Source organism: Setaria italica, chromosome II (assembly GCF_000263155.2).
Source record: "Setaria italica strain Yugu1 chromosome II, Setaria_italica_v2.0, whole genome shotgun sequence".
NCBI classification, from domain to species: Eukaryota; Viridiplantae; Streptophyta; class Magnoliopsida; order Poales; family Poaceae; genus Setaria; species Setaria italica.
This window is the reverse complement of record NC_028451.1, coordinates 3,400,380-3,423,965: the sequence shown is the minus strand read 5'-3', so window position 1 is coordinate 3,423,965 and position 23,586 is coordinate 3,400,380. Positions and strand designations below refer to the sequence as shown.

The 23,586-nt window shown below is 42.1% G+C and overlaps 2 protein-coding genes across 4 annotated transcripts in view; one reads left to right on the top strand and one right to left on the bottom strand.

The window, feature by feature from the left end:
- The first annotated feature begins 3,986 nt into the window (after positions 1 to 3,986).
- Positions 3,987 to 16,399, top strand: LOC101755061 (ubiquitin carboxyl-terminal hydrolase 12). Its single transcript, XM_004955475.3, has 32 exons — positions 3,987 to 4,149; positions 4,454 to 4,532; positions 5,277 to 5,424; positions 5,523 to 5,680; positions 5,790 to 6,055; positions 6,136 to 6,354; positions 6,453 to 6,561; positions 6,643 to 6,758; positions 7,641 to 7,739; positions 8,856 to 8,965; positions 9,430 to 9,504; positions 9,657 to 9,735; positions 9,813 to 9,959; positions 10,033 to 10,113; positions 10,220 to 10,339; positions 10,741 to 10,863; positions 11,558 to 11,635; positions 12,022 to 12,110; positions 12,205 to 12,313; positions 12,439 to 12,507; positions 12,593 to 12,703; positions 12,998 to 13,053; positions 13,141 to 13,318; positions 13,406 to 13,507; positions 13,582 to 13,653; positions 13,754 to 13,819; positions 13,931 to 13,996; positions 14,088 to 14,171; positions 14,880 to 14,996; positions 15,466 to 15,540; positions 15,636 to 15,719; positions 15,817 to 16,399. The coding sequence occupies exons 1-32, from the start codon at positions 4,114 to 4,116 to the stop codon at positions 15,856 to 15,858; spliced, it is 3,363 nt and encodes a 1,120-aa protein (XP_004955532.1). The 5' UTR covers positions 3,987 to 4,113; the 3' UTR covers positions 15,859 to 16,399.
- Positions 16,400 to 18,675: 2,276 nt separating this feature from the next.
- Positions 18,676 to 23,586, bottom strand: part of LOC101754391 (valine--tRNA ligase, chloroplastic/mitochondrial 2) — a 13,505-nt gene continuing 8,594 nt past the window's right edge. For all 3 annotated transcript variants that reach the window (XM_004955473.3, XM_004955474.3, XM_022824399.1), the window contains 9 exons: positions 22,974 to 23,111; positions 22,832 to 22,882; positions 22,648 to 22,760; positions 20,479 to 20,626; positions 20,281 to 20,385; positions 20,095 to 20,196; positions 19,638 to 19,710; positions 19,395 to 19,561; positions 18,676 to 19,302 (listed from right to left, as the gene is read on the bottom strand). In XM_004955473.3, coding sequence (XP_004955530.1) covers positions 19,180 to 19,302; positions 19,395 to 19,561; positions 19,638 to 19,710; positions 20,095 to 20,196; positions 20,281 to 20,385; positions 20,479 to 20,626; positions 22,648 to 22,760; positions 22,832 to 22,882; positions 22,974 to 23,111 — 1,020 coding nt within the window. In that variant the 3' untranslated portion in view covers positions 18,676 to 19,179. The remainder of the gene's footprint in view (positions 19,303 to 19,394; positions 19,562 to 19,637; positions 19,711 to 20,094; positions 20,197 to 20,280; positions 20,386 to 20,478; positions 20,627 to 22,647; positions 22,761 to 22,831; positions 22,883 to 22,973; positions 23,112 to 23,586) is intronic.

Here is a 23,586-nt window from a genome sequence, read left to right as displayed (position 1 = left end):
GCCCCCCCCCCCCCCCCCCCCCCCCCCCCAGGATTTCTAGAGTATTTATCTGATTCTCTAGCAACTCTTAACTAGGTGCATCTGAATTTACCTAGGAGCCAGGAACACAAACTAGCAAAGTGCAATATCAAGATGTTTTCTGTTTTGCTGATTTATGCTATAGCATTAATCATTTCATATCTGTGTATGAGCTCCATGGCTTTATAAGGACAGAAGTTATTGGTACACAACATTTGACAATATCGATGTGACAACCAAAGGGAAATGTGTGTGTTTGCTCCTTTTGACCGTTGCATGGTTCTCTTACCATCTAAATAGAATGTTCAGCCAACCAACAGACATATATAAGCGGCTAATTTTGCGTTCAATGTGACGGTGATTTGGTAAAGCAACAGTCATATTTGCAGCAAAAAAGCCAGAAAGTACAATTCACATGTGGAAAGGGGGAAAAATATCAACCGAATCCTAAATGCCTTACAAGTAAGCACAATCTTAATATCTTTCTCTGAGTATAAACACGGCGCAAGGCAACGAATAAGTCAAAAAAAAAAAGTCTGCTCCTAATGCCTTACAAGCAAGCACTACCTTAATATCTTTTCTTGAGCAAACGCAGCGCCAACATATGAATAAGTCAAATAGTCTAGCTTGTTGCTTCTAAGAGCAAATCAAAGCTGAAAAAGGCATCGCGTTGATTTCATAAATTGACTTTTATTCAATAATCATCGTGAAATAACAAATAAATTTACTTCCAAACCGTTCCCATTACAGATTGAAGGGGAATGAATTAGTTTCCCAAATGACATGTTTTAAAGTGGGGTCACTTTTGACCTATTGTTTTAAACTAAAACTAGTTTTGGTGACGTAACCTCCGTTTTTTTTTTTGGCGAAAGACGTAACCTCAGGTTTAAGTGGTTTCAAATGACATGGTAGGGTTATGGGTGCTGGCCAACTTGCTATGTTACTGGCTGCTACAACAAGGTTAGGCCATCGACGATGATGTATAGGATCATGCAGCTCAATCGTTAAGCTTACGAAGGCTAGTTGTTGCAGATATGTTCATGCGACGCAGGCGAACATAAACAAAAAGGAAAGATTTTATAGAAATTGTAGCAAACCTAGCTATTGTTTTAGTAAATATAACCATGTCACGTCATTTAAAACCACTATGATTCGATGCCGCAGTGCATCAAAACTGATTTTCTCTTTAGGGTGAAAGGTGTAAGTGATCTTATTTTAAAAATGAGGACATTACATGGATATTGCTATAGTTCGTTTAGAAGGCTAATTAGGCTTGGGGAAAAAAATGGGGAGCATTTCAGAACTTTTTCTTTCAAACGAATGTAACACTAACTTAGAAGTTACAGTTCTAAGAATTTTTAGTGTTGGTCACTCCCTAGCTCCAAAGATCTTAGTACTATAGTTTGCTTAGAGGGTTAATCAGGTTCGGGGTAATCTTGATGAGCATTTCGGACCCTTTTCCTTTCAAGAAAGAAAAAATAAATGAATGTAACATTAACTTACAAGCTACTCCTTCCATCCCAAATTACAGGTCGTTTGGGCTTTAGTAGATTCATAAATTTTGCTATGCACCTAGATATATATTATATCTAGATGCATAGTGAAATGTATGAATCTAACTTCGCAAAAAAAATATGAATCTAGAAAATCCAAAATGACCTATAATTTGGACGGAGGGAGTAGAGTCTAAGTTATCTTTGGCATAACTAATTTTTTTCGAAAGATAACTCTGATAGTTTTTAGGGTTGGTCACTCCTTAGCTCCAAAAATTCTTACTGCTAAAGCCATGAGTATAAGAAACATGCCGAATATACCCTTATCTTTCTTGACCTAAATCCAGTGAACTTTCTCAACTATAATTGGGCCATGTCATCGAACAGCCAAGTCTGTCGGATCTCACGAAAATTCGATCCCTATCGTCCAGTGCGAGGGTTCGTTGCTACATCTCGCGAACCTTCGCCCCATGTTGTCCGCACCGCCTTCGCGCCCCGAGAGCTCCTACTCTGCCTCACGCGTTGCGGGACGCCGACTCGCTGAGCCATCGGCTCGTGGCCGCAGGTGAGGGCCAAGGCTGGGACGCTACTCCAGGCACAGGCGGTCAGCTTGTAGCATGGTAGGCCCACCCATGAGATCGACAACGGTACCCGCAGCATAGCGATGGAATGTTGGCTTCCCGCGATCTCGCGGCTCGGCGTGGCGTGTGACTGCCACATGCACGTGGCAGACGCGCTCCACTGCATGCAACATATGCGATAAAATGTCCGTTTGTATTATCATCATTCATTTTCCATACAGTGAGCCTGATACGTTCTTGGTTGCATGCAGTAGGTACCCAGTCATTCCATTATGGCTCTGCCTTTGCTATTTGCATTGGAGCCACTTATTGGGTAAACAAAAGCTTCACCGCATTGAGATTCCTAGAACTGTTTAAGCTGAGCCCTATGTAACATTTCTCTTTTCAATTTGTACTAAGAACAAATGAGAAGAAACACTGCTGGCCATTTTCCTTTAATTGTGTTCACAGGTGAGAATTGCATTTTACACTGCCATGTCAAGATAAGGTTGTTTCGGTTTCAAATTGATAATATTGTTGTATCCTAATAGTTTTTTTTTACTGTTGCTTATCTTCAGTTCTACTGTGTTGTCATTTTATATGCCCAACCTTAACTACAATTTTAGGAGGATGTCTTACTAGCTGGAAGTGAAGGTATGTGTGTTTGATAGCATACAGTAAGAGGTGTTCATCAGTACATGTTCGACATACTTTGTTGATTGTTCGACATACTTTGCTGATTGAAGAGGGAAGACCTGGAACTTAAATAGTTAAAGAATTGGAAAATTTGATATTTTTTTTTGCTTGAATCATAGTGAAAAGGCCACGCTTTTGTAAATTTCCATGGCATAATTCCAAAACATTTCCATTTTTTAAGTAGTCCATGCTATTAGAGCATCTTTTACAAGGATAAGATATTTGAGACAATTAAAGTCGAAAGTTTATCTTGCATTTAATATTCTGAAACTCAGCTCCATTTTTAAAGTGTTAGGTTCTATATTGCACTTGTTTATCATTATTTCATAAAAAAGTAGCCGATCGAGTTTTTATGGTCATATCCGGTTGGCTTGATTTCCATATACTCAATATTCTAGAGTAGTTAAGGCTGTGAAGATGGGTATCCTGATAGGAACACATGCAGAAGTGATACAAATTTTGATTTGGTGCAAGATAGTTTGCGGTTATGTACTGAAGCTCGAACTATACCTACTTTATATTTTCTTAGACATAGGAAGGTATATTTGTACCAAAGCCCAACAGTAACCGGTTATGCAGTTCTAAAACTGAGTTAATACCAAGGTTTTGATCCTTTTATAGCTGGGTATAGTTGATAATGCAAAGTCAACTTGGAAAAAAAAGTTACCACTTGCAAACTCAAAGTTTTGAGCCTCACACGTCAACTAAAACAAATTCTAAAGCAGAACACTAGCCCAATCACAGCAAAGCCGTGCCAAGTTTTCTAGTATACGGTATAACTCGATCTATGTATTACACAGATAAGTGAATAAAATCGAATACAGAAACAGAACTAGCTACCTGACACGAGCAGCACGATTACCTCAACTAGCTGCTATCCGCCGCGATCACGATTACCTCACATCGCATCGTCTATTCGTCTCCATGCCGGGGCGCGAACCCTGAACCTCCCGGCGGCCTACGTGAAGCGAAGCGAAAGCTACGCCCTGTCGGGGCGGGGTCCCTCCCTCCTCGCCCTCCCCGTTCTACCCGGCACCCCGCCGCGTCGAGCCTATAATATCTCAACCGTCCATCCCACCGCAGCCCTCGATCCCAGCCGCCCACCCGCGCACCGTCCTTCCCCCGCAAGCCTCCGCACAAGGCCTGGAACTTTCCACGGCCCAAAAACCTCTCCTTCTCTCTCCTCCCCTCTCCTCTTCCTTTCTCTCTCCTCTACCTCCCCCACCCCCTCGCGATCTCCACCGCCCCCCCCCCCACGTAACCCACTCCCGGGTGTGTCCCCACATCGCCGCCGGCGACCCGCGCCTCCGTCCCCTCCGCGCCCGCCGCGCGCGTCCCCGCCGGCCATGACGACCTCGCCGCCGCCCCCGCCGCCCGCCGAGGTAAGCCTGCGCGAGGGGCGCAGATACGCCCCCGCGCCCCCGTTCCTTCCCCGCCTCCTCTCGCGCGGGCCCCGCCCGCCGCATCGGGCCCCGAGGGCATCGCGGCCGTCGGGCGGGGCGCGCGCCCTCGCCCTAGGTCTCTGGGTGGGTCTCGGGGTCGGGGGTTCTGGCGTGGCGTGTTGGGATGGGCGTGCCCTCCCCCCGCGCGCGTACGGAATTCTAGGGTTTGGGGTTTTGATGGCTTCCCTGAGGGATGGAGCAATGGATCTGAGATGTGCCTCTCTCGTGTTTTTCCCCCTCGCAGCAGCAGCAGCAACAGCAGGAGGAAGAGGAGGTGCTCGTGCCGCACCAGGAGCTGCCCAATGGAACGCAGCCAATGGAAGGTTTGATTGGTTCATTCTTGCGAATACTTCACGTCATTATGTGCTATGGGTTGACAGATAGTTTATGTTCTGTGACTTGTTACTTGTAGCGTGTAGATACTCAGACCAGCTGTCTAGCCAGGCTGCATTTTTGTGTCCCATATTTGTTATGATCTCTGCTTGTCCTTGCGTGGTGTTACTGCTGCTCTATACCATTATTTTTTTGAAATCTTCTGTGCACATGGTGCCCTTGTCACTAGTGCTGTGGCCGGAATTTTACTGTATATAGTATTGACTATGCATCATGCTTGTTCTAGGATTTGGCATTGCTGTCGAATTTTGAATCTTAATGTCTTCTGCAATCTGTTCTTTTCAGTATATTTCGTTCATAGCTTACATAGTGTATATGTGGGTGCTACTAATTACTACTCCCGAGGAGTTAAGTTGTGTTAGAACTGTGCTGGTCTGCGCGTACTTACATATCTGCTTTTATGCCAATGCAAGTTTTTTTTATTATACAGTAATTACAGGAGTGGCTGTAGTAGTAATTTTTGCGTGCAACAATCGCAATAACATGACAAATTCCTCCAATTATTGGGGTGCATTTTCCATTACTATTTGCAGTAGTTTAAGTAGTGTTGTTGATTTTGAGCCTTTATGCACCATCAACTTAGAATCACTTTTTTCTTTTATCTGCTCTTTTGTTATTTGATCTAGCATTTGACTTTATCAGCTATTCATGCTTTCTCTCCTTCACCATGCCAGTTGTGCCTGCTGAGCCAGCTGCTACTGTGGAAAACCAACAGATAGAGGATCCACCAATCTCAAGATTTACTTGGACTATTGAGAATCTATCAAGAGTTAGCACAAAGAAGCTCTACTCCGAAGTTTTTGTTGTCGGAGGCTACAAGTGGTAATTGCTTACTTTCCATTTGCCTCTGAATTAGTATGTTTAATCAACTTTACCATTCTATTTTTTGTGTAATTGATGGGATCCATTCTGTTGTGCAGGCGAATTTTGATTTTCCCTAGAGGAAATAATGTTGAATTCTTGTCTATGTATTTGGATGTGGCCGATTCTGGAGTCTTGCCATATGGATGGACTAGATATGCGCAGTTCAGCCTCTCTGTGGTCAATCAAATTCACAACAAGTTTACAATAAGAAAAGGTGCGTCCTTTTATCACGCCGTTTACGTTTTAACCTATTATTTATCAAGATATTGATCGCTTTGAGGCTTCAGTAACAAACTTAGCCAACTAACTTTTGACCCCTGCAGAAACACAACATCAGTTCTCTGCTCGAGAAAGTGATTGGGGTTTCACTTCATTTATGCTGTTGGGTGAACTCTACAACCCCAGTAGAGGTTATCTTGTAAATGATACTTGTATAGTGGAAGCTGAAGTTGCTGTGTGTAAAGTTGTTGACTATTGGAGTTATGACTCTAAAAAGGAAACTGGTTATGTTGGTCTGAAAAATCAAGGTGCTACTTGCTACATGAATTCTCTTCTTCAGACGCTGTACCACATCCCGTATTTCAGAAAGGTACAAATGACAAATTCACATATCATTGATTTTCTGCTGAATTTGTTCGGATATAGCTAACTATAGGTATTTCTTATCAGGCTGTTTATCACATGCCCACCACTGAGAATGATATGCCCTCAGGAAGCATTCCGTTAGCTCTACAGTCACTCTTTTATAAGTTGCAGTATAATGATAGCAGTGTCTCTACAAAGGAGCTCACAAAATCATTCGGGTGGGACATGCATGATTCATTTATGCAACATGATGTTCAAGAGTTAAATAGAGTTCTTTCCGAGAAGTTGGAAGATAAGATGAAGGTTTGACGTCTGTAAGGTCTTTTCTTTTATATCCTCCGGTGTTGTTTACTGAACTGTTGTATCTCTGACTGAATTATGCTTGTAAATGTTGATTCAAGGGAACTGTTGTGGAGGGCACTATACAACAATTGTTTGAGGGGCACCATATGAATTACATCGAGTGTATCAATGTGGATTTCAAATCAACAAGAAAAGAATCCTTCTACGGCAAGTGGCGATGTTATTTACATATGGGTGGCAAAGTTTAGACCTGACTGTTGTTTGACCTAGTTGTATATTTCAATGCAGATCTCCAGCTTGATGTCAAAGGATGTCAGGATGTCTATGCTTCATTCGACAAGTACGTTGAGGTGGAGCGTCTGGAAGGTGACAACAAGTATCATGCCGAACAGCATGGCCTTCAGGTTAGTTTTATGGAGCTTGTGATAATTAAACCTCTTTCACCTTGGGTAGCATGACAGCATAATCACAGGGCCATTGGAAAACCGGAAGAACTAAGCTTGCCTTTGTTTAACAGTTGGAATCTAAATTGTATCGCTTAGATAAGGACAAATTTCGTTCTTAAAAAAACTCAGGGAGTGCTGCTCAACTTGAAACTACCACAATTTATTCAAATTGTATAATATGAAGGTTGAACAGTTTGTGGTAAGATGCATCTCAGGTGTAAAAGGGTGCACCGAAAATGCAAAAATGTTTACAAATCATTTAATTGAATGGCAACTTGTGGATCCTCAAACTTCAACCTTCTAACGTTTGTAGGCATCATAACATGCCATATAACATTATGCTGAGTGACCAGATTTCTGGCTAGTATAATTATATCAAATTCTTCTACTTGTTTCTTGGTCTTGTTGAGTTGAGACGGTTATAATGTTAATCAGTTTCCGCGGCCCTCTGAGCACTCTTTGCGTAATTTAAGAGTGTGTGTACATGGACTCCATGAGAATCCCCAAAATTCTCAATGTAATCCACTAAAAAACAATCGACCAACCTAGGAGGGACTAGGTGGCATTGTAAAAAAGATGAATTTAGACACCCAAATTCGACTTGGAAAGGACTTAAACCTGGTGGCTGGTATCTACACCCACACCTCCCACCAACTGAGCTAGGTCATCAGTTCCTAAAGTAATCCACCCTTAATTATTATTTTTACAGGCATAATCTAATTGAGTGGCATAATAGTTCAGGTAAACGATACCTGTGTATATCTGACAAGGGCAACCAAGAAAATCCTGATTTATCATTTATTTGTATTGTTTTTTAGAGAAAATATTCTGTTGTTTCAGGATGCAAAGAAAGGAGTTCTTTTCATCGACTTCCCCCCTGTTTTGCAACTTCAGCTAAAACGTTTTGAATATGATTTCATGCGGGACACGATGGTGAAGGTTTGTATCAGTGCCTAACTAGTTTTCCTTCTTCATCAGTTAATTTGCTTTTCAGGATTTCAGAAGCTTTTATGTTGAAAATGATGATATACGAGACTATGTAGTCTTAGCTTTAGCAGAAATCTTGAGGCACTAAACATAAACTGAAATACCGCATAATGTGTTTTTCTTTTGTGCATGTGGGCATTGAGTCCAGTATCTGTTCTATCCTGACCTATGTTCTGATTTTTTTTTGGACTATTACTATTGATTCCAAGCTACATACTAGATGATGCAATTTTATTATTTTGGTCAAACATAGATGGCCATATAAATGTTGTTTTTCCATAACGTGCTGCACTAACTACTCTGGATATGCTGCCATTTTCGAGTATGAATGGTATCTTCTAGGGTGATAGATAAAAATTATGTTAGTCAATGTTAGCTGGAGACATCTGTGCTGAATAGCATGCATCAGGCTTTTGCATTAGGAATCCAATCTACATTAGCCATACATTGGTTTGAACAAGCTTAACTTTTCTCTCCTTTTTTTCAAACCTATTATTTTTAGCGACTTGTAATTATGTACCATCGGTAAGATACATTTTAGATGACACCGACTAGTGATGCGCTTGAGATTGAAGCTGCAATAATATGACTTTATTCTAATGCCATTTCCCTTTTAGAAAATGCAACCCTGAATTTAGGTTCATATGTACTTTCCAGAAGGTGCATTTTCACATTTCAAACAACATAATTTCTTACAAGCAAGCTTAGGTAGGCTAGAGATTATACCCAACGAGAGTAAAGAAAAGGGGATAAAAGGATAAAAAAACTTCTTGAAATCCAGACACAGAAAATGTTAGGTCATGTAAGTTGCGCGAAAACAAGTTTATGATTATGATCGTATAGTTTATGATATCCTACACTCACCACCTGTGATTATACATTTTTCTTTCTTTTGTTCTGCATGTGAACATAGTACTTGGGATTTTGTTTGTATGCACAAATGCATAAACAAAAAATGTGTTTATATGTGCTGAAATTTATGAACTTTAATGTGCTGTGTGACATTTTACCTTCCATATTTTAATTTGTAGCCTTTTAAGGATGCTTACCATCTGTTTTGAACCACAGATTAACGATCGCTATGAATTCCCACTTCAATTGGATCTTGATAGAGATGACGGAAAATATTTATCTCCTGATGCTGACAGGAATGTGCGGAACCTTTACACCCTTCACAGGTCAGTGAGATATCTTTCAATTATTTTCTGTTTACTTGCATGCATTAATATTTCAAATCTCAGTAGTTGGAGATGCCAAGCATTAATATACTGGCTATAAGTTGCCAAGCGATGTTTGTGAATTTCTGGCCGATATGACCTGTTCTGGACTCTGCTAATGACAAAGATGATGTTGACCTGAACATAGTTATTGTCATGTCTTGCTTGTTTTTAGCTGAATTCAAGCAACGATACATGTACTTGTTTATTAGATAAACAGCCATGGCTAATAAAATTGGGGCTCTAGTGCTACAATGAAAAGAGATGCTAAATGGTCTAGTTAAAACTTAAAAGGTTTTTTCATGATGATGCATCTCTGTTATTATTTTTCCATGATGCATTTCTGTCATTAATTTTTTCCATGATGATGCATTTCTGTTATTGTTTTTGTATCAGTGCAGCTAATAAAAGTTGTGCTCTTACAGTGTTCTTGTCCATAGCGGTGGTGTTCATGGTGGACATTATTATGCTTTCATACGACCTACCCTTTCTGACCAGTGGTATGGCTGATTTCCTTCTATTTAAAAAAGAATATGATTTATTATGATCCTATGCAAAAATTAACACACTTGTGGGAACATCTTGCACATACTTCTTTGGCAACAAGTTCGTTTGTTCATGTTAAGTATTCACTGGAGGTAAAATTTTCCAGGTTCAAGTTTGATGATGAGCGTGTAACAAAAGAAGATGCAAAGAAGGCACTGGAAGAGCAATATGGTGGTGAAGAGGAGGTATTTTACAATTTCCGAGGCCACATTTTTTTATTCAGTATCTTATAAACACTGAGCTGATCAATTTCGTTTTGCAGCTACCTCAGACAAATCCTGGATTAAACAACACTCCTTTCAAATTTACTAAATATTCAAATGCATATATGCTTGTGTACATCCGTGAAAGTGACAAGGACAAAATTATTTGTAATGTGGATGAGAAAGACATAGCAGAGCATCTTCGGGTAAGTTGTACCCTAAGATTTGAGTTTCAGGGTATCTTCTTTTGTAGGCTCTAATACTTCCATCTGCTCTCAGATTAGATTGGAAAAAGACCGTGAAGAGAAGGAGCGGCGGAAAAAGGAGAAAGCTGAGGCACACCTCTATACCATCATCAAGGTGTTTTAGTCAACCTTCTTGCATATAACATGAGTTGCCCTTGCTTCAGCATTTTTTTTTATTTTTTTATTTTGTTTTGATATCTTATGCTCATCCTATTATATAGGTCGCGAGGGATGATGACTTAAAAGCTCAGATAGGGAAAGACATATATTTTGATCTTGTTGATCATGATAAAGTCCCAAGCTTCCGCATCCAAAAGCAGATGACCTTTGCTCAATTCAAGGTAATCACATGACGTGATGGTGTATCTTGGCATATTCCTGTCAAAAGGAATCAATTTGCTTGTTGTTACTCAAGGACTTAAGTAGGCTTACCAGTGATGCCACGCATTAATGTTAGATTAAAAAGCACTCTTAAGTTTATCTCTGGTAGACCAACTTATGTTCATAGTTCAAGATTTAAGAAGTGCACATAAGCTTGAAATGGCACAATAATAGTTTGTTTTTGCTATCCCCTTTTACAGCTTCAAGGAATTATTTTGATGGTTGGTCTACTAGGCCTATAGTCAATCTAATGAATCTATGTGCGAATCATGTGCACTGCTGTTAGAATGACCTTACTTGCTTGTTAAAAGAGAATCTCCTAGTTGGTATACTGATTACTAATCTATGAAGTGCTTTACAGGAGGAGGTTGCGAAGGAGTTTGGTATTCCTACACAGTTTCAACGATTTTGGCTGTGGGCCAAGCGGCAAAACCATACTTACCGACCCAACCGACCATTGTCTCCTCAAGACGAAGCACACACTGTAAGATGATTTCATTACACATTTAATTGGATTGAAGGATGCCTAGACATAGTTACACCTCTGTAGTGCTTTTGTGTGTCATTATATTGTGCTGCACTATGGCTAGCAATTTGACTAACAGAATAGACTTGCAGATTTGCATCAACCCCAGTTTGTTACCCTGTTGTTTTTGGACCATTTGTGTCATGTTTGGAAAACTGCATAATCCATATTAATTTGCACAAATTTGAATTTGAATCATCGATTTCCCGTACTGTTGATGATGCATATGTTTTTAGACATATTTCTTTTGGATGTGAAGTTCCTCAATCTCTTAGGTTTGAATAGTATTCAATAGCTATCGTGCATTCAGCTCAGTTGCCCTTTATATCTTGTTGAGTCACTTATGGTTGAAACACCTTTGCTTGAGTAGTGCTAATGTATCATCGGTATTTGACTAGTGGGTGAGTTCTTTTCAGATAAATCTACCACTCTGACTGTAACATTAAGAATTCATATTGAAATGAAGATACTTTGATTCTGTTCTACCCATTGTAAAATCCATATGTTTTCTCATGAGCCCAGTGTACTGTGGGATTTATTGTTGAGCTGATACTTCTTTGCCTTTTAATCACTCTTGGGCATATGTTTGAGTTGTATACTTGTTTTTCATGTGCGTGAACACGCCAGTTCTAAAGGAGAGCATTTTATATAGGTTGGGCAGTTAAAGGAACTGGTGAACAAGGCCCACAATGCTGAACTGAAATTGTTCTTGGAAGTTGAACTTGGACTGGTAATATCTTCTTTCCTATGAGCTTTTATTGATTCCGTTGTGGAGGGTTATAAACCAAAGCTTGCCACATCTCCCTTGGGCAAGTTTGTTCATACTCGTCTAGTCACTAGTGTTTACTTGCTAGTCATAAGTATTGCGTGCTGAACTTGTTTCCAGCTGGCCTCACATAATAGGCATAAAGATTTGTGGAAATAGGCAAGGATGACTATGACATTCATTTTCTAAGCTGCACTGTAGGCAAGTTAAGCAGAAAATAATGTGGCTTGCTTTAGCATTGTTAGATATGAACCAAACAAGCCTACAATTTAACGCCTTTCATTTTACCAAATCTGTTCATATGGTTTGAAACTGATAATCTGTTCTCAATTTTTTCATGGGTGACATAGGACCTTAAGCCTCTTCCTCTTCCAGAGAAGACCAGAGATGATATATTTCTTTTCTTCAAACTCTATGATCCTGAAAAGGAAGAGCTGCAGTACTGTTCCTACTTTCCAACTCAGTACTGTGTCATACACTCATACTTGATTTTTTGGTTCGATATTTACTCTTCTGCTGAATGGATTGTTCAGGTATGTTGGTAGGCTATTTGTAAAGGCTTCAGGAAGACCACAGGACATTCTGCCGAAGTTAAGGATGTTGGCAGGTTTTTCACAAGACGATGATATTGAACTTTTTGAGGTTAGTCTCTTTCTTAAAAAAGCCTACACTGCCGATTTTTATGCAGTATACACATTCTTCTGCTTCATGATTTTACTGTTTTTTCCTGATGATATGTTTTTTATTTTTCCTTTCATCAACTTTAGGAAATTAAGTTCGATCCCAATGTGATGTGTGAATACATTGATAACAGGCTTCTGTTTCGATCTTGCCAGGTAATACCTAATGTCAGGTTGTTTTAACTTAACATCGTACTTGTTCCCGAGATGCTTTCTTACATTGACTCTTTTGTGTTCACAGCTTGAAGACGGCGACATAATTTGTTTTCAAAAATCTTTAAAGCCAGATAGTGCTGACCGATATAGATTCCCTGACGTCCCGTCCTTTTTGGTGTATATACGTAACCGACAGGTAATGTGGAGTGTCCCATGTACTAGAATTCTGAATTCCATTATATATGAAAGATCTAAAAGAAAACGTTGTACCAATGAATTTTGTCTTCCTATTTGCTTTACACTAAGCAAGTTCATGATTTACACTTCAGAAAAGAAAATAACACTTTGTACAGCATCTCTATGATCATTATATATTGTCTTTCCTGTAATCTCTATTGTGCTCTAATGTTTGACCATGAGGATGCGAGTTAACATCTTGACATCATCATCCTACCTTTTTTCATGTTATAAATTCTGTTGTAATATTTAGGTGGTCCACTTTCGTTCACTGGAGAAGCCCAAGGAGGATGATTTTTGTCTAGAGATGTAAGAATGTGGAATGCTGTGATTAGCAAACTGTGATATTCTGTACTGCTACTAAATGTTTTCCTTTTTGCTTTTTTTTTTGTACAGGTCAAAGATTTTCACATATGATGAGGTTGTGGAAAAAGTGGCTCAAAAACTTGGAGTGGATGATCCATCAAAAATTCGGCTTACATCGCATAATTGTTATTCGCAACAACCTAAGCCTCAACCAATAAAGTACAGAGGCGTTGAACGTCTACTGGACATGCTGATTCACTATAACCAGGTCGCTACACTGATTTTTCTCTCTCTCTTCAATTGGATTCTATGCAAAGTAAAGTGGAGAATGACATGTTGACTTTTCATGTATCAGACTTCTGATATTTTGTACTATGAGGTATTGGACATTCCACTTCCAGAATTACAAGCGCTGAAGACATTAAAAGTTACTTATCATCATGCCACAAAAGATGAGGTTATTTTCCTGGGGTCTTTCAGTCATACAGTTGATCTTTGTATGTTCTCTATCCCTAAAGCATATTTTATCAGGTGTCAGTTCACAGTATAAGATTGCCAAAAAACAGCACTGTTGGTGATGTGCTAAATGATATTAAATCGAAGGTATATCATTATCCCTTATTTTGTGGTCTGTATTTGACATACTCTGATTATGGAGTCCTTTGTATTTGTGAGGTTAACCTTTTGTCTTGTATCCGATCAGGTTGAGTTGTCTCATCCCAATGCTGAGCTAAGATTACTTGAGGTCTTTTATCACAAGATATACAAGGTGCTACCATTGTTGGTTTAATAGCTTCTTAGTTGTAATAAATTCTGTTATGCATGTATCACAACCAACAAATTTTAGAGGCTATTGTTATTTAACTTGGAATTCCTGCAGGTTTTCGCACCAAATGAAAAGATAGAAAACATTAACGATCAGTACTGGACATTGCGTGCTGAGGAGGTATGTTATTTCATGCTTCACAACTATACTGGTGTTGAATGGTTCATCTCTCTCCTATTTATCAATGGCTATTTTGCATTCTCTTTTATAGGTTCCAGAGGAGGAGAAAAACCTTGGTCCCTTTGACCGCTTAATTCATGTATATCATTTTACAAAAGATACTCAAAACCAAACGGTAATGCCTCCATCATCCATGTTGATTTTTTTTTCTCGAACACCCGTGTCGAATTTGTGTGCCTATTCCTTCTTATTACGCTGCCACCTTATCATCCTAATACTACGTTTGGTCAAGTGTTCTTTTTACTCTAATGCTGTCTTTCTTCGTCTAAGATTATTATTATTATTTGATATCTCTTGAAAATAAAACTTATTCTAGCAATATCTTTTTTCATCTCATTCATGTATATCTTTATAGTAAATTTCCCCTTGGGTATTTATATGTTAACTTAAGGGGTCTTCAGGGACTGCTGTACTTCAGAAATATGATAAGTTTGTCGCAGTGCTACTTTTAGAACATCTCAGTTACTGTAGAATAAACGTGTTTATCCAGGTTCATGCTTGTGTCTAGATGCATAGTCTCTAGAGCTAGCTAATTTTCAGCATCGAGTTATAGGAGTAATAGGCACAGTAGTTATTTTCTGCATTAACATGTGTGTCTGTTCCTGGAGACCTGTTGGGGCTTTGGTCCTTTCATAAGTTTCTGTTATGTATGACTTGTTATCCTTATGTCTGACATTATAATGCTCAGTGTCTTGTATAAATTCCTGAAAAATAGTTTATCATTTATCCATGGTTGGGATGGCAGTACTGCTATTTCGTAATTAATATCATATTTATTTGTATAGTTAAAAGATATGCTGAATATTTGCGTTACTGTCAACAGCAAGTTCAGAACTTCGGAGAACCTTTTTTTATGGTTATTCGTGAGGATGAGACCCTATCTTCTATCAAGGAACGTATACAGAAAAAGCTTAAAGTTCCAGATGAGGATTTCTCAAAGGTAATGCCACTCCACTGTCTAACTAGAGTGCCTAACACTTTTCCCTTCAAAAAGCTGCCTTTTAGTAACCATTAAAACATTTGCTAGAACATCTAGTTACATTTCTAAGTTTATGTCCTTGTACTTCTTGGAATTTAGGAACCAATACTTGGGTAATCTGAAAGCCAACCGTTGGTTCATGATAGTCGGCATTAGCTGTAAAGTGTATTCTTAAGAAATCATTTCTATGCCATGAAAGAAAAAGGATAGAAATGTTGCTAATAAGTGTTATCTTGATTTCTGGTGGCTACTATTTATGAGTTCCATGAAAAACCATCTAGTTCAGAGCTGTTCAGTTTTATGAACAATCGGATAGCTCAAGTGCCAACTTGAATACAACCATTTTTAATGTTTGACCAAGGTTAGATTGTTTACAGTGTTTATTTACCTGTTAACATTCAGTAGTAACCAATGTTCATTATTTGGACAGTGGAAATTTGCATACATTTCTCTTGGCCGTCCAGACTACTTTGAAGATTCAGATATTGTGGCTACAAAGTTCCAGGTACATATATTTGCTGAAGCAACTATTGCCTGTAGCTATTATTTATCTTGCTAATATCTGAACTTTTATCTTCTGACATATTTAACCCTATCCAGAGAAACATGTATGGAGCTTGGGAGCAGTATCTTGGTCTGGAACATCCAGACACAGCTCCTAGGAAGGCACACACGGTTAATCAGGTACTTGTTAGCACATTGTTTCCAAGGATTCGCATTTCTACTGATTTCATAATATTTCTTGGTGGATCTGTAATGTTTATTTCTGTTCATTGTGCAGAACCGGCATTCATTTGAGAGACCTGTAAAAATTTATAACTAGGCAAGTTAGAAATTTGAGCGATGAGCCACCACCCAATTACCAAGCAAGGGCTGAGATTGCTGGCTTGAAATAAAGTGTGCCATAGTCCAGGCGTGTTGCTCAGTTTTTCGATGGAGCTGCTGAGCTAGTTTCAGAGGAGGCTTTTTTAGTATGATCGGGGCAGCTTCTCCTCATCGTTCCCCGCTTTGCCCCGGATATATAAAGTTGTGCAGAGATGACCCCCACCGAACCATTGTCTTTCAGTAGATAAGCCGGTATTTCCTGTTAGGTGACTTTATACAGTCGAATAGGCGACGTTTTAGTTGATCACTTTGTTCAGCAGTTGTTGGTACTAGGAGTCCTGGCCTGGAGCTGTTAAGGTGCTGTCCTGCTGTATATTATTGACGCTTAAGTGTACAAGCCTCAGTCGTTGGCAATCACACGGTGTTTGTAATTCCCAATGATATATTTCTGCGCCTGCCTTATCTCTTGTTTGTTTCTGCTTGGCTGATGTATCCCAATCTCTATTGCTCTAGCGTGAAACATAGCGACAGTTTGACAACACCTGAACCTGTCGGCTTATGTATGCTGTCCCAATATATCTGTACTACTTTTCCCATGATATGCAAAACGAAGCTCTAAAGATGTATATTCAGAACCAAACATGTAGTCATCTTAAAAGGGTCTGCTTACATACTTGCCCTGCAAAACTTACGAAATGATAATTTTCCGGTGAACTTATGACTTTCTTTGTTAGCCTTGCTAGCTCGCTTGAAACTGTGTTGTGTCGTCAGAGGAAATGGTGGGAACCATGGATCACGCAGGGTGTGTTCTAAACCTTTTTGATCAAGTTTTGTAAAAGAGGGTATCATCATGAACTAGATTTCATCAGCATCATTAAAAACACGGCGGCGGCTGCACGGCCGCGAGGACCGGTCCGTGGTGTACGCAAAAGGCAAAACTAGGGAGCCTCACCTCACGGTCGTCTCGCGCGAGAAGCTGGCCGAGCTCCTCCATGGCGGTTGGCAGGCGCCGGCGACAGGGTGCGCTGGTGGCGGAGAGGACGCCGCACCGGGACCTGCACGGCGTGCTGCGGTGGGGGTGCTTCCTCTAGCAAAATCTTGCCTAGCAAATCAAGCTTCTCCACGGCCAAGGATTTGCCGGAACAAACCGCACCACTGCCATTGCCGTAGCCGTGGATGGTCCTGCTCTCCTGCACCAGCAGCTTGCTCTCCCTCCAACAAAGCAACCAGCTTCTCTCCTTCCTCCAATCAGAAGCCACAAGCAGCAGCAACGCATCTCGCCTGCCCGAATCAACTGCGGAGAAGGGCGGGCGGCGGCGCTGCAGACGGCGTCGGGGCTTACGGATGGCGACGTCGAGGGCCTCCGGCGTTCTGCGTCAGGGACAGGGGCATGCGGCGCTCATCGGTGGGCGCCGGCGTCGTGGGCTTGCGCGGCCGGGGTGTCGGGGGGTCGCTGCGTCGGTGGCGGGGACGGCGGTACGTGGTGAGCACGGCAGCACGGGGCTAGCAGAGGTCGGCGGCGGCGGCAGCGCGGGCTCGCCGTTTGCTCCGCCGCCGCCGGAACACGTCGCCATCGACATCCCAGCCAGCTGCCGCCCGTCGTCGTCATCCCAGGAGGCGCTCCTTCGCGGCCGCTGCAGCCGGAACACGCCGCCGTCGACAACCCCGACGCCGGCACGCGGCCCATCGTCGTCGGCCCCAAGAACCCGACGGGCAAAGGTCGTGCTCGATCGGGATGGCGGCGCACGTGCTCCTCTTCCCGTGGCCGGTGGGAGGCCACGTCGACCCCCATGCTCCACCTCGCCACCGCCCTCCTCCTCGACGCCGGCCTCCGCGTCGTCACGTTACTCCACGCGGAACAAAACCTCCGCCACCATCGCCGACGCCGATGCCCGCTGTGGCGGCGGCACTCGATACGACGATACCGCCGCGTCCATGGAGGCCCCGGCTGTGCCCGCAACACGGCTCCCTTGCTCCTCCGAGAAGCGGTCGGGGCGGTGGCTGGGCGCTGGCTGGCGGAGTGGGCGCCGCGCCGGGACCTGCACGACGCGGAACTCGACGCTGGAGGGCGCGTGCCGGCGGTGGTGTAGTGCTGGCCAGGCCCTTCTTCGCCGACCAGCAGGCCGTCAGCCGCCTCATGGGGGCCGTCTGGAAGACGGGGGCTGGACATGGAGGACGTGTGCAACGGCCCCGTCGGGGCGAGGATGGTCAGGGAGGGCATGGAGTACGTCCCCCGAGGTCAGGGCGTCGGCCCAGGCCATGGCACGGCAGCTCAGAGTGGACGTCGCCCAGTGTGGCTCGCCGGCGTCGGAGATGGAGCGCGTCGACGGCTTATCACCGAGCTCAGCGTCATGATTGCTCAATCCAGAGAATTCATCGCCTGCTTGAGCATTGGGCATGCTGATCGATCGATCTTGCAGTGTGCCTGTGTCTGAGCCTCCTCGTCTTTCTTACAGTTGTGTACCAAGTTATGCTGCTCTACCATCTTAATTAAACCCTTCGGATGTTTGCTCCCTGCCCTCGTATGGTGATGGTATGCACAAGTTTTTTCTGATCTACTAGAAATCCAGCACTAGCAAAAATCTAAGCAGTGAAACTTCGCTAACTTCGATGACTCGAAGTCACAAATGATCTTCTACCAATTATTTCTAGCTTATAAAAATTCAGACTGGCCCATTTTAGGCTCCATCCTTAATATGAACACACGACGGGATGTTCCAGAGCTAGTGAGTGCGTGGGCCCCGTACGTCACGAGCTACGAATGCAATGATAAGATTTCTTCAAACTATTGCACGATGCACGACAATGACAAAGGTAATAACGTGCGTTCATCTTACAAAATTATCTATATCGAAATATGTAACTCGGTACAAATAAGCGTAGAAGTTTGGCAAAACTTATGGATTAATATATGCAAGTGGACAAAAAAAAAGTCAGGATGAAACATAAGATTATATTACAACCGGGCAAAATTTACCTCGACTAAGGACATTCCGAGAAGGAACTGAAGTCACAAGAAGAATGCAACTAGCCCGTCGTCACGCCCAAGCTCGTAAGAAAAATGCAGTAAGAGCATTCAAAAAAAAAAAGAATCATATGCTGCAAGTTTTTAGGGGCACAACAGATAGGATTGGCAAGTATTTCTGCAAGCTGCTGCTAGACCAAATAGCTGCACAATCTGGACCAGTGACCATGACTGCCCTTGTTGGTAATCTGTGACTGTGAGATCCTTTAACCGCAAGTACTATTAACAACCAGTTTTGTCCATCGTCGATCAAAATGGCATTCCGGTAGCAATTGCCACCATAAATTACTGTAGTTAACTGGAGACAGTTGATTGCAGAAATGCGAGCCGAGTTTTAGTAAGAGAGATCTTCTCCTCTGCCTCAGATGCTTTTTCCCGAACTCCACGGACAATTTCTTCAGGGGCCTTTTCTACAAACTACACCATGAAAGAAGTGCATGATTAGCATGGAAAAGTGCCAATGTGTATTTTGAACAATACCAGTGAAACAAGCAGAAATGGGCACGTACGCTTTGGGAGTTGAGGCGAGCCATGAGAGCATCATACTCTGACTGCATCTTAGTGAGGCGCTTGGAGAGCCGCTTAACCTCTTCAGACACATCAACCATGTCAGCCAAAGGTAGATAGGCTTCCAAACCCTCATCAGCAACAATGTGAACCGACTGGTTTGCGTCACCTGGAAATCATGAATACATATTGTTGTTGCAAACAGCATAAAAAAGGTTATGTTTGAACAGGTACAAAGGGCATACCTGGTGCTGATTCAGTAAAATGCACATTCTGAACGTCAAGCTTCGAAAGTAAAGCCAGGACCTGCTTCTCCTTCTGCAGGCATAAACATACAGGTCGTGATGAAAAAGAAGGGGACACTAAAAAGAACAGTAAAACTAGTGTTTGCTGAGACTAGAGGCATATCGATGCAACGCATTTGTAAAACCATGTGTGCTAAAAAACCCAATAATTCAAGATGTTAATGTTTAATTATAATTTCTAATACCAGTTATAGCGTTGCGGGGTTTCCACAGTCAAGATGCAGGTAAGCTGTGAAAAGCACGAGGCTTGCCTTAGAACTACACTTTTTTTGGGTACTTGGTAGCAACTGAGTTGAGTGCCGAGGTAGATGTAGCCATGGCTCCTGCTACTGAAACGGACATGCGTCTACTTGGAACTGCTTGACAAATTTCAACAGAAATGGACCTGCCAACTTACCGATACATAATCCAGGACATCTGCCGTAGCAACAACAGAAGCTGATATCCGTTTAGCTGGCTCAACAGTGTATTCTGCTCGAACATTTCTGATTCCTCTTATCTATCATTATATCGACAATAAAAAAAATGTTACCATGAACATTTCTCAAAGTGAGATTATAAAACTCAAGTTGCAAAGTTTTACCAATGATTGAAGATTCTGAAACCTTTTGATGGACCTCAAATCCTTAGGAAGGTCAGTGGTAGGCCAGGGAGCAACCATAAGTGCTTGCTTTCTGTATGGAAATGCCTGAAATAAGAATGATAATGATATTCTAGTGATGATACTGATGAGGGCGTGATAGATTTGTTGAAGTAATAATTAACAGTTATGTTTCAATACCTGCCATAATTCTTCAGTGACGAATGGCATGAAGGGATGCAGTAGCTTCAGTATGTTTTCAAACACGTACAGCAGAACACTTTGTGCTGTAGCAGCCGCTAACTTGTCACCTGAGTGGTAGAGACGTGTTTTACTAGCTTCAATATACCTGAACGAGAAATAATTGATGAATTCTTAGTATCAACAAATGAACCTTATTTCGCTTCAATATGCCTGAACGAACATTAACTGATGAGTTCTTAGTATCAATAAATGAAGCTTACTTCCATTTGCTGTATCTGAAATCCAAGATTTATCAAAGAACAAATAATTCACTAATACTTCCTCCATTCCAAAATGTAGGTTTTAGTTATGTTCTAAGTCAAACTTCTATAACGCTGACAAAGTTTATAGAAAAATATATTAACATCTACAATACCAAATAAATGTACTATCAAGACATTTCATAGTGGATTTAATGAAACTCATTTGATGCTGTAGATGTTGGTGTATTTTTCTATACATTTGGTCAAAGTTAGAGAAATTTGACTTGGGACAAAAACATTCAAAAGCTAAACCTCCTTTCTGTCCATTCCTAAAGAGCAGAGACATGGCATTCATAAAGCACTCTGTCAGAAGAACTATTAAGGATGTTAATAACTAGGAAAAACAATTCCAGATACGGGCAGATGCCCTTGTATCAAACCACATATAAGTTTATGAACTTATATTGGAGTATAGGTGAATTGCCCATCTTTCCCTATTAGCTTAAGCTTTTGGGTTGACACATGGTCGGTGCACCTTGCACGTCCAGTATTCGCAACACTGGTGCGTGCCATCGTCCCCGACGCGTTTCCGGGCTTGGCAAACCCGGATATGCCTCGTCTACATCGGCCTGACTACATCGACTTTGGCATTGATCTCTCCTTCTACGATTGCCTCGACACGTCACCGTCTTCGTCTTCGGCGTCTTCCCCCATGCGCCACCATCCCCATGGTGCCTCCTGGTGCGCCCGCGGCTTCATGTGCGGCTCCTTCATCTTCGGCAACCTCGACAGATACGTCGACCACGGCTACCCTACGCATGGCATCCTCAACCACGGCTATTCACCCTCGTCTCGGTTACCTCTACATCGGCACAAACGGCTACCATCCGCATGAGTTACTTGCCGGTTTTCTCTCCAGTCGTAGTATGCGCACCGCGTCGACATTATAACTGCGAGGGGATGTGAGTCCGTTGGGTTCTACCTTCGGCTTCTTCTCCAGTCTTATCGTCTGTTGTGCTCCCGCTGTGACTACGGGGGGATGTTAGAGTATATTTGGTAGTTGTAGATATTCGTATCGTAGACTGCCATATGTATCCGGGGGAGCCTTGCCCCCCAAGTCTCTATAATATATACTGACCGAGGCCTCAATGAAAAAAAAATACAGCAGCAGCTGGACGAAATCATCTCCGTGTACACCTCAAGTGCCCCTGGTCTTATACCTCTCCAATCCTAATTTTTTGCATGCCGTGGTGAACCAATGGCAAAGGAAACATGAGGATGAAACGGAGCAGTAGAAAACAACGTGGGCTGCATGCAACTCAATATGGTATCAGGGCTAGAGGTCTCGAATTCGAATCTTGGCGGGTGCAATTAAATAAAATAATTGCAGCCCACTCCAATTTCCATGAATGCGGCCTGAGGGAGCGCCTGCACGTGAGGGGGAGTGTTGGAGTATAAGTGAATTGCCCATCTTTCCCTATCAGCTTAAGCTTTTGGCTTGAACTAGTTGGTGCATGCAACTCAATAGTTTAGTTCATAGAATACTATTAGAGAAGAAAGACCTCAACTCATGGTTGCTAGCTGGTAACAATTGGCCATTTGGATGAACCAAGAAACACAGACAACAGTTAGAAACACTTAGTTTGTTTTGATCTCATTAGATTTACATCAAACAACTCAGAGAAAAGTTAATAAATTTTATTTGTCTTTTTTCTCATTAGATTTACATCTTTCTCATCAATAGGCAGGGATGGAACTAGAAAACTGAATAGGGATATTTAGCAGTGCTGATGTTTTCCCCCCAGATCCCCACTGTCCACATCATTGTCCATGGGCTAATAATTACTCCATTATTAGTTTGAGGCATAAATATGGAAAGGTTCTAAAGTAAAGTAGTTCACTCTAGGGTTCTCCATAATCTTACCAATCTGCAAAATCCCCCCAGAAGAAATCATATATTTCTCTAGCAGCATCTCCAAAGAAAAACTTGTCATAGCTTGTGCTGACCCTATCAATGAGTTCGTGTAGTCCTGTAACCTGGATGTAGTTTATTCTTTCATTAATAAACTGCACAAAAGCCAAATAATTTAACATATCAATGGACTTACCACCCAGCATTCTGGCAATGGCAGTTTCTGAAGTGATGCTTCTGTGTCGAACTTGACATGAGATGCAAAAGTATTAGCAACAGTTTCAAACAGAATAAATTTAGTGAATGCATCATGTGTAACTTGAAGTACAGTGAGGAACCTTATTTGCTAACAAGAAGTCCCATGCCGAGACATCACTTCTATCAGGCAAATTCTGTAACAAAAATTTGCCTGCATTCCAAAGCTTGTTCGTGAAAGCCTTATTTGATGTCAACCTTTCTGTAGAAAGATTGAGATCCTGAAGCAAAGGTGGTGTTTTAACGACAGAAGCAAACAAATTTAATCGCACAACAAATACAACAACAACAACAACAACATAGCCTTTCAGTCCCAAGCAAGTTGGGGTAGGCTAGAGTTGGACGGCAGTTTCGCTTTAGCGCGCTCTGCCCCCTTTAGTACCGGGTGGTGGCTGGACCCGGTACTAAAAGGTCGACCTTTAGTACCGATGCTAGCCAGCACCTGGGACTAAGGCCTTTAGTACCACTTCCTGGCTAGCACCCGTACTGGGGGGAAAAGCCCCACCGCGGGCCTTCCTCCCCAACACTTACCAAAAATCGCCCACAATGCCGACCCTCTCCTCCCGAATCCTCCGCCCCCGCCGCCACAACATCCTCACTCATCCACACCGTCGCCATCCTTGTCGTCGCGCCTCCGCCGCCTTCTCCGATGACTCCGATGCCTCGGCGTGCCCTAGCCATAACCCCTGTCGTGCC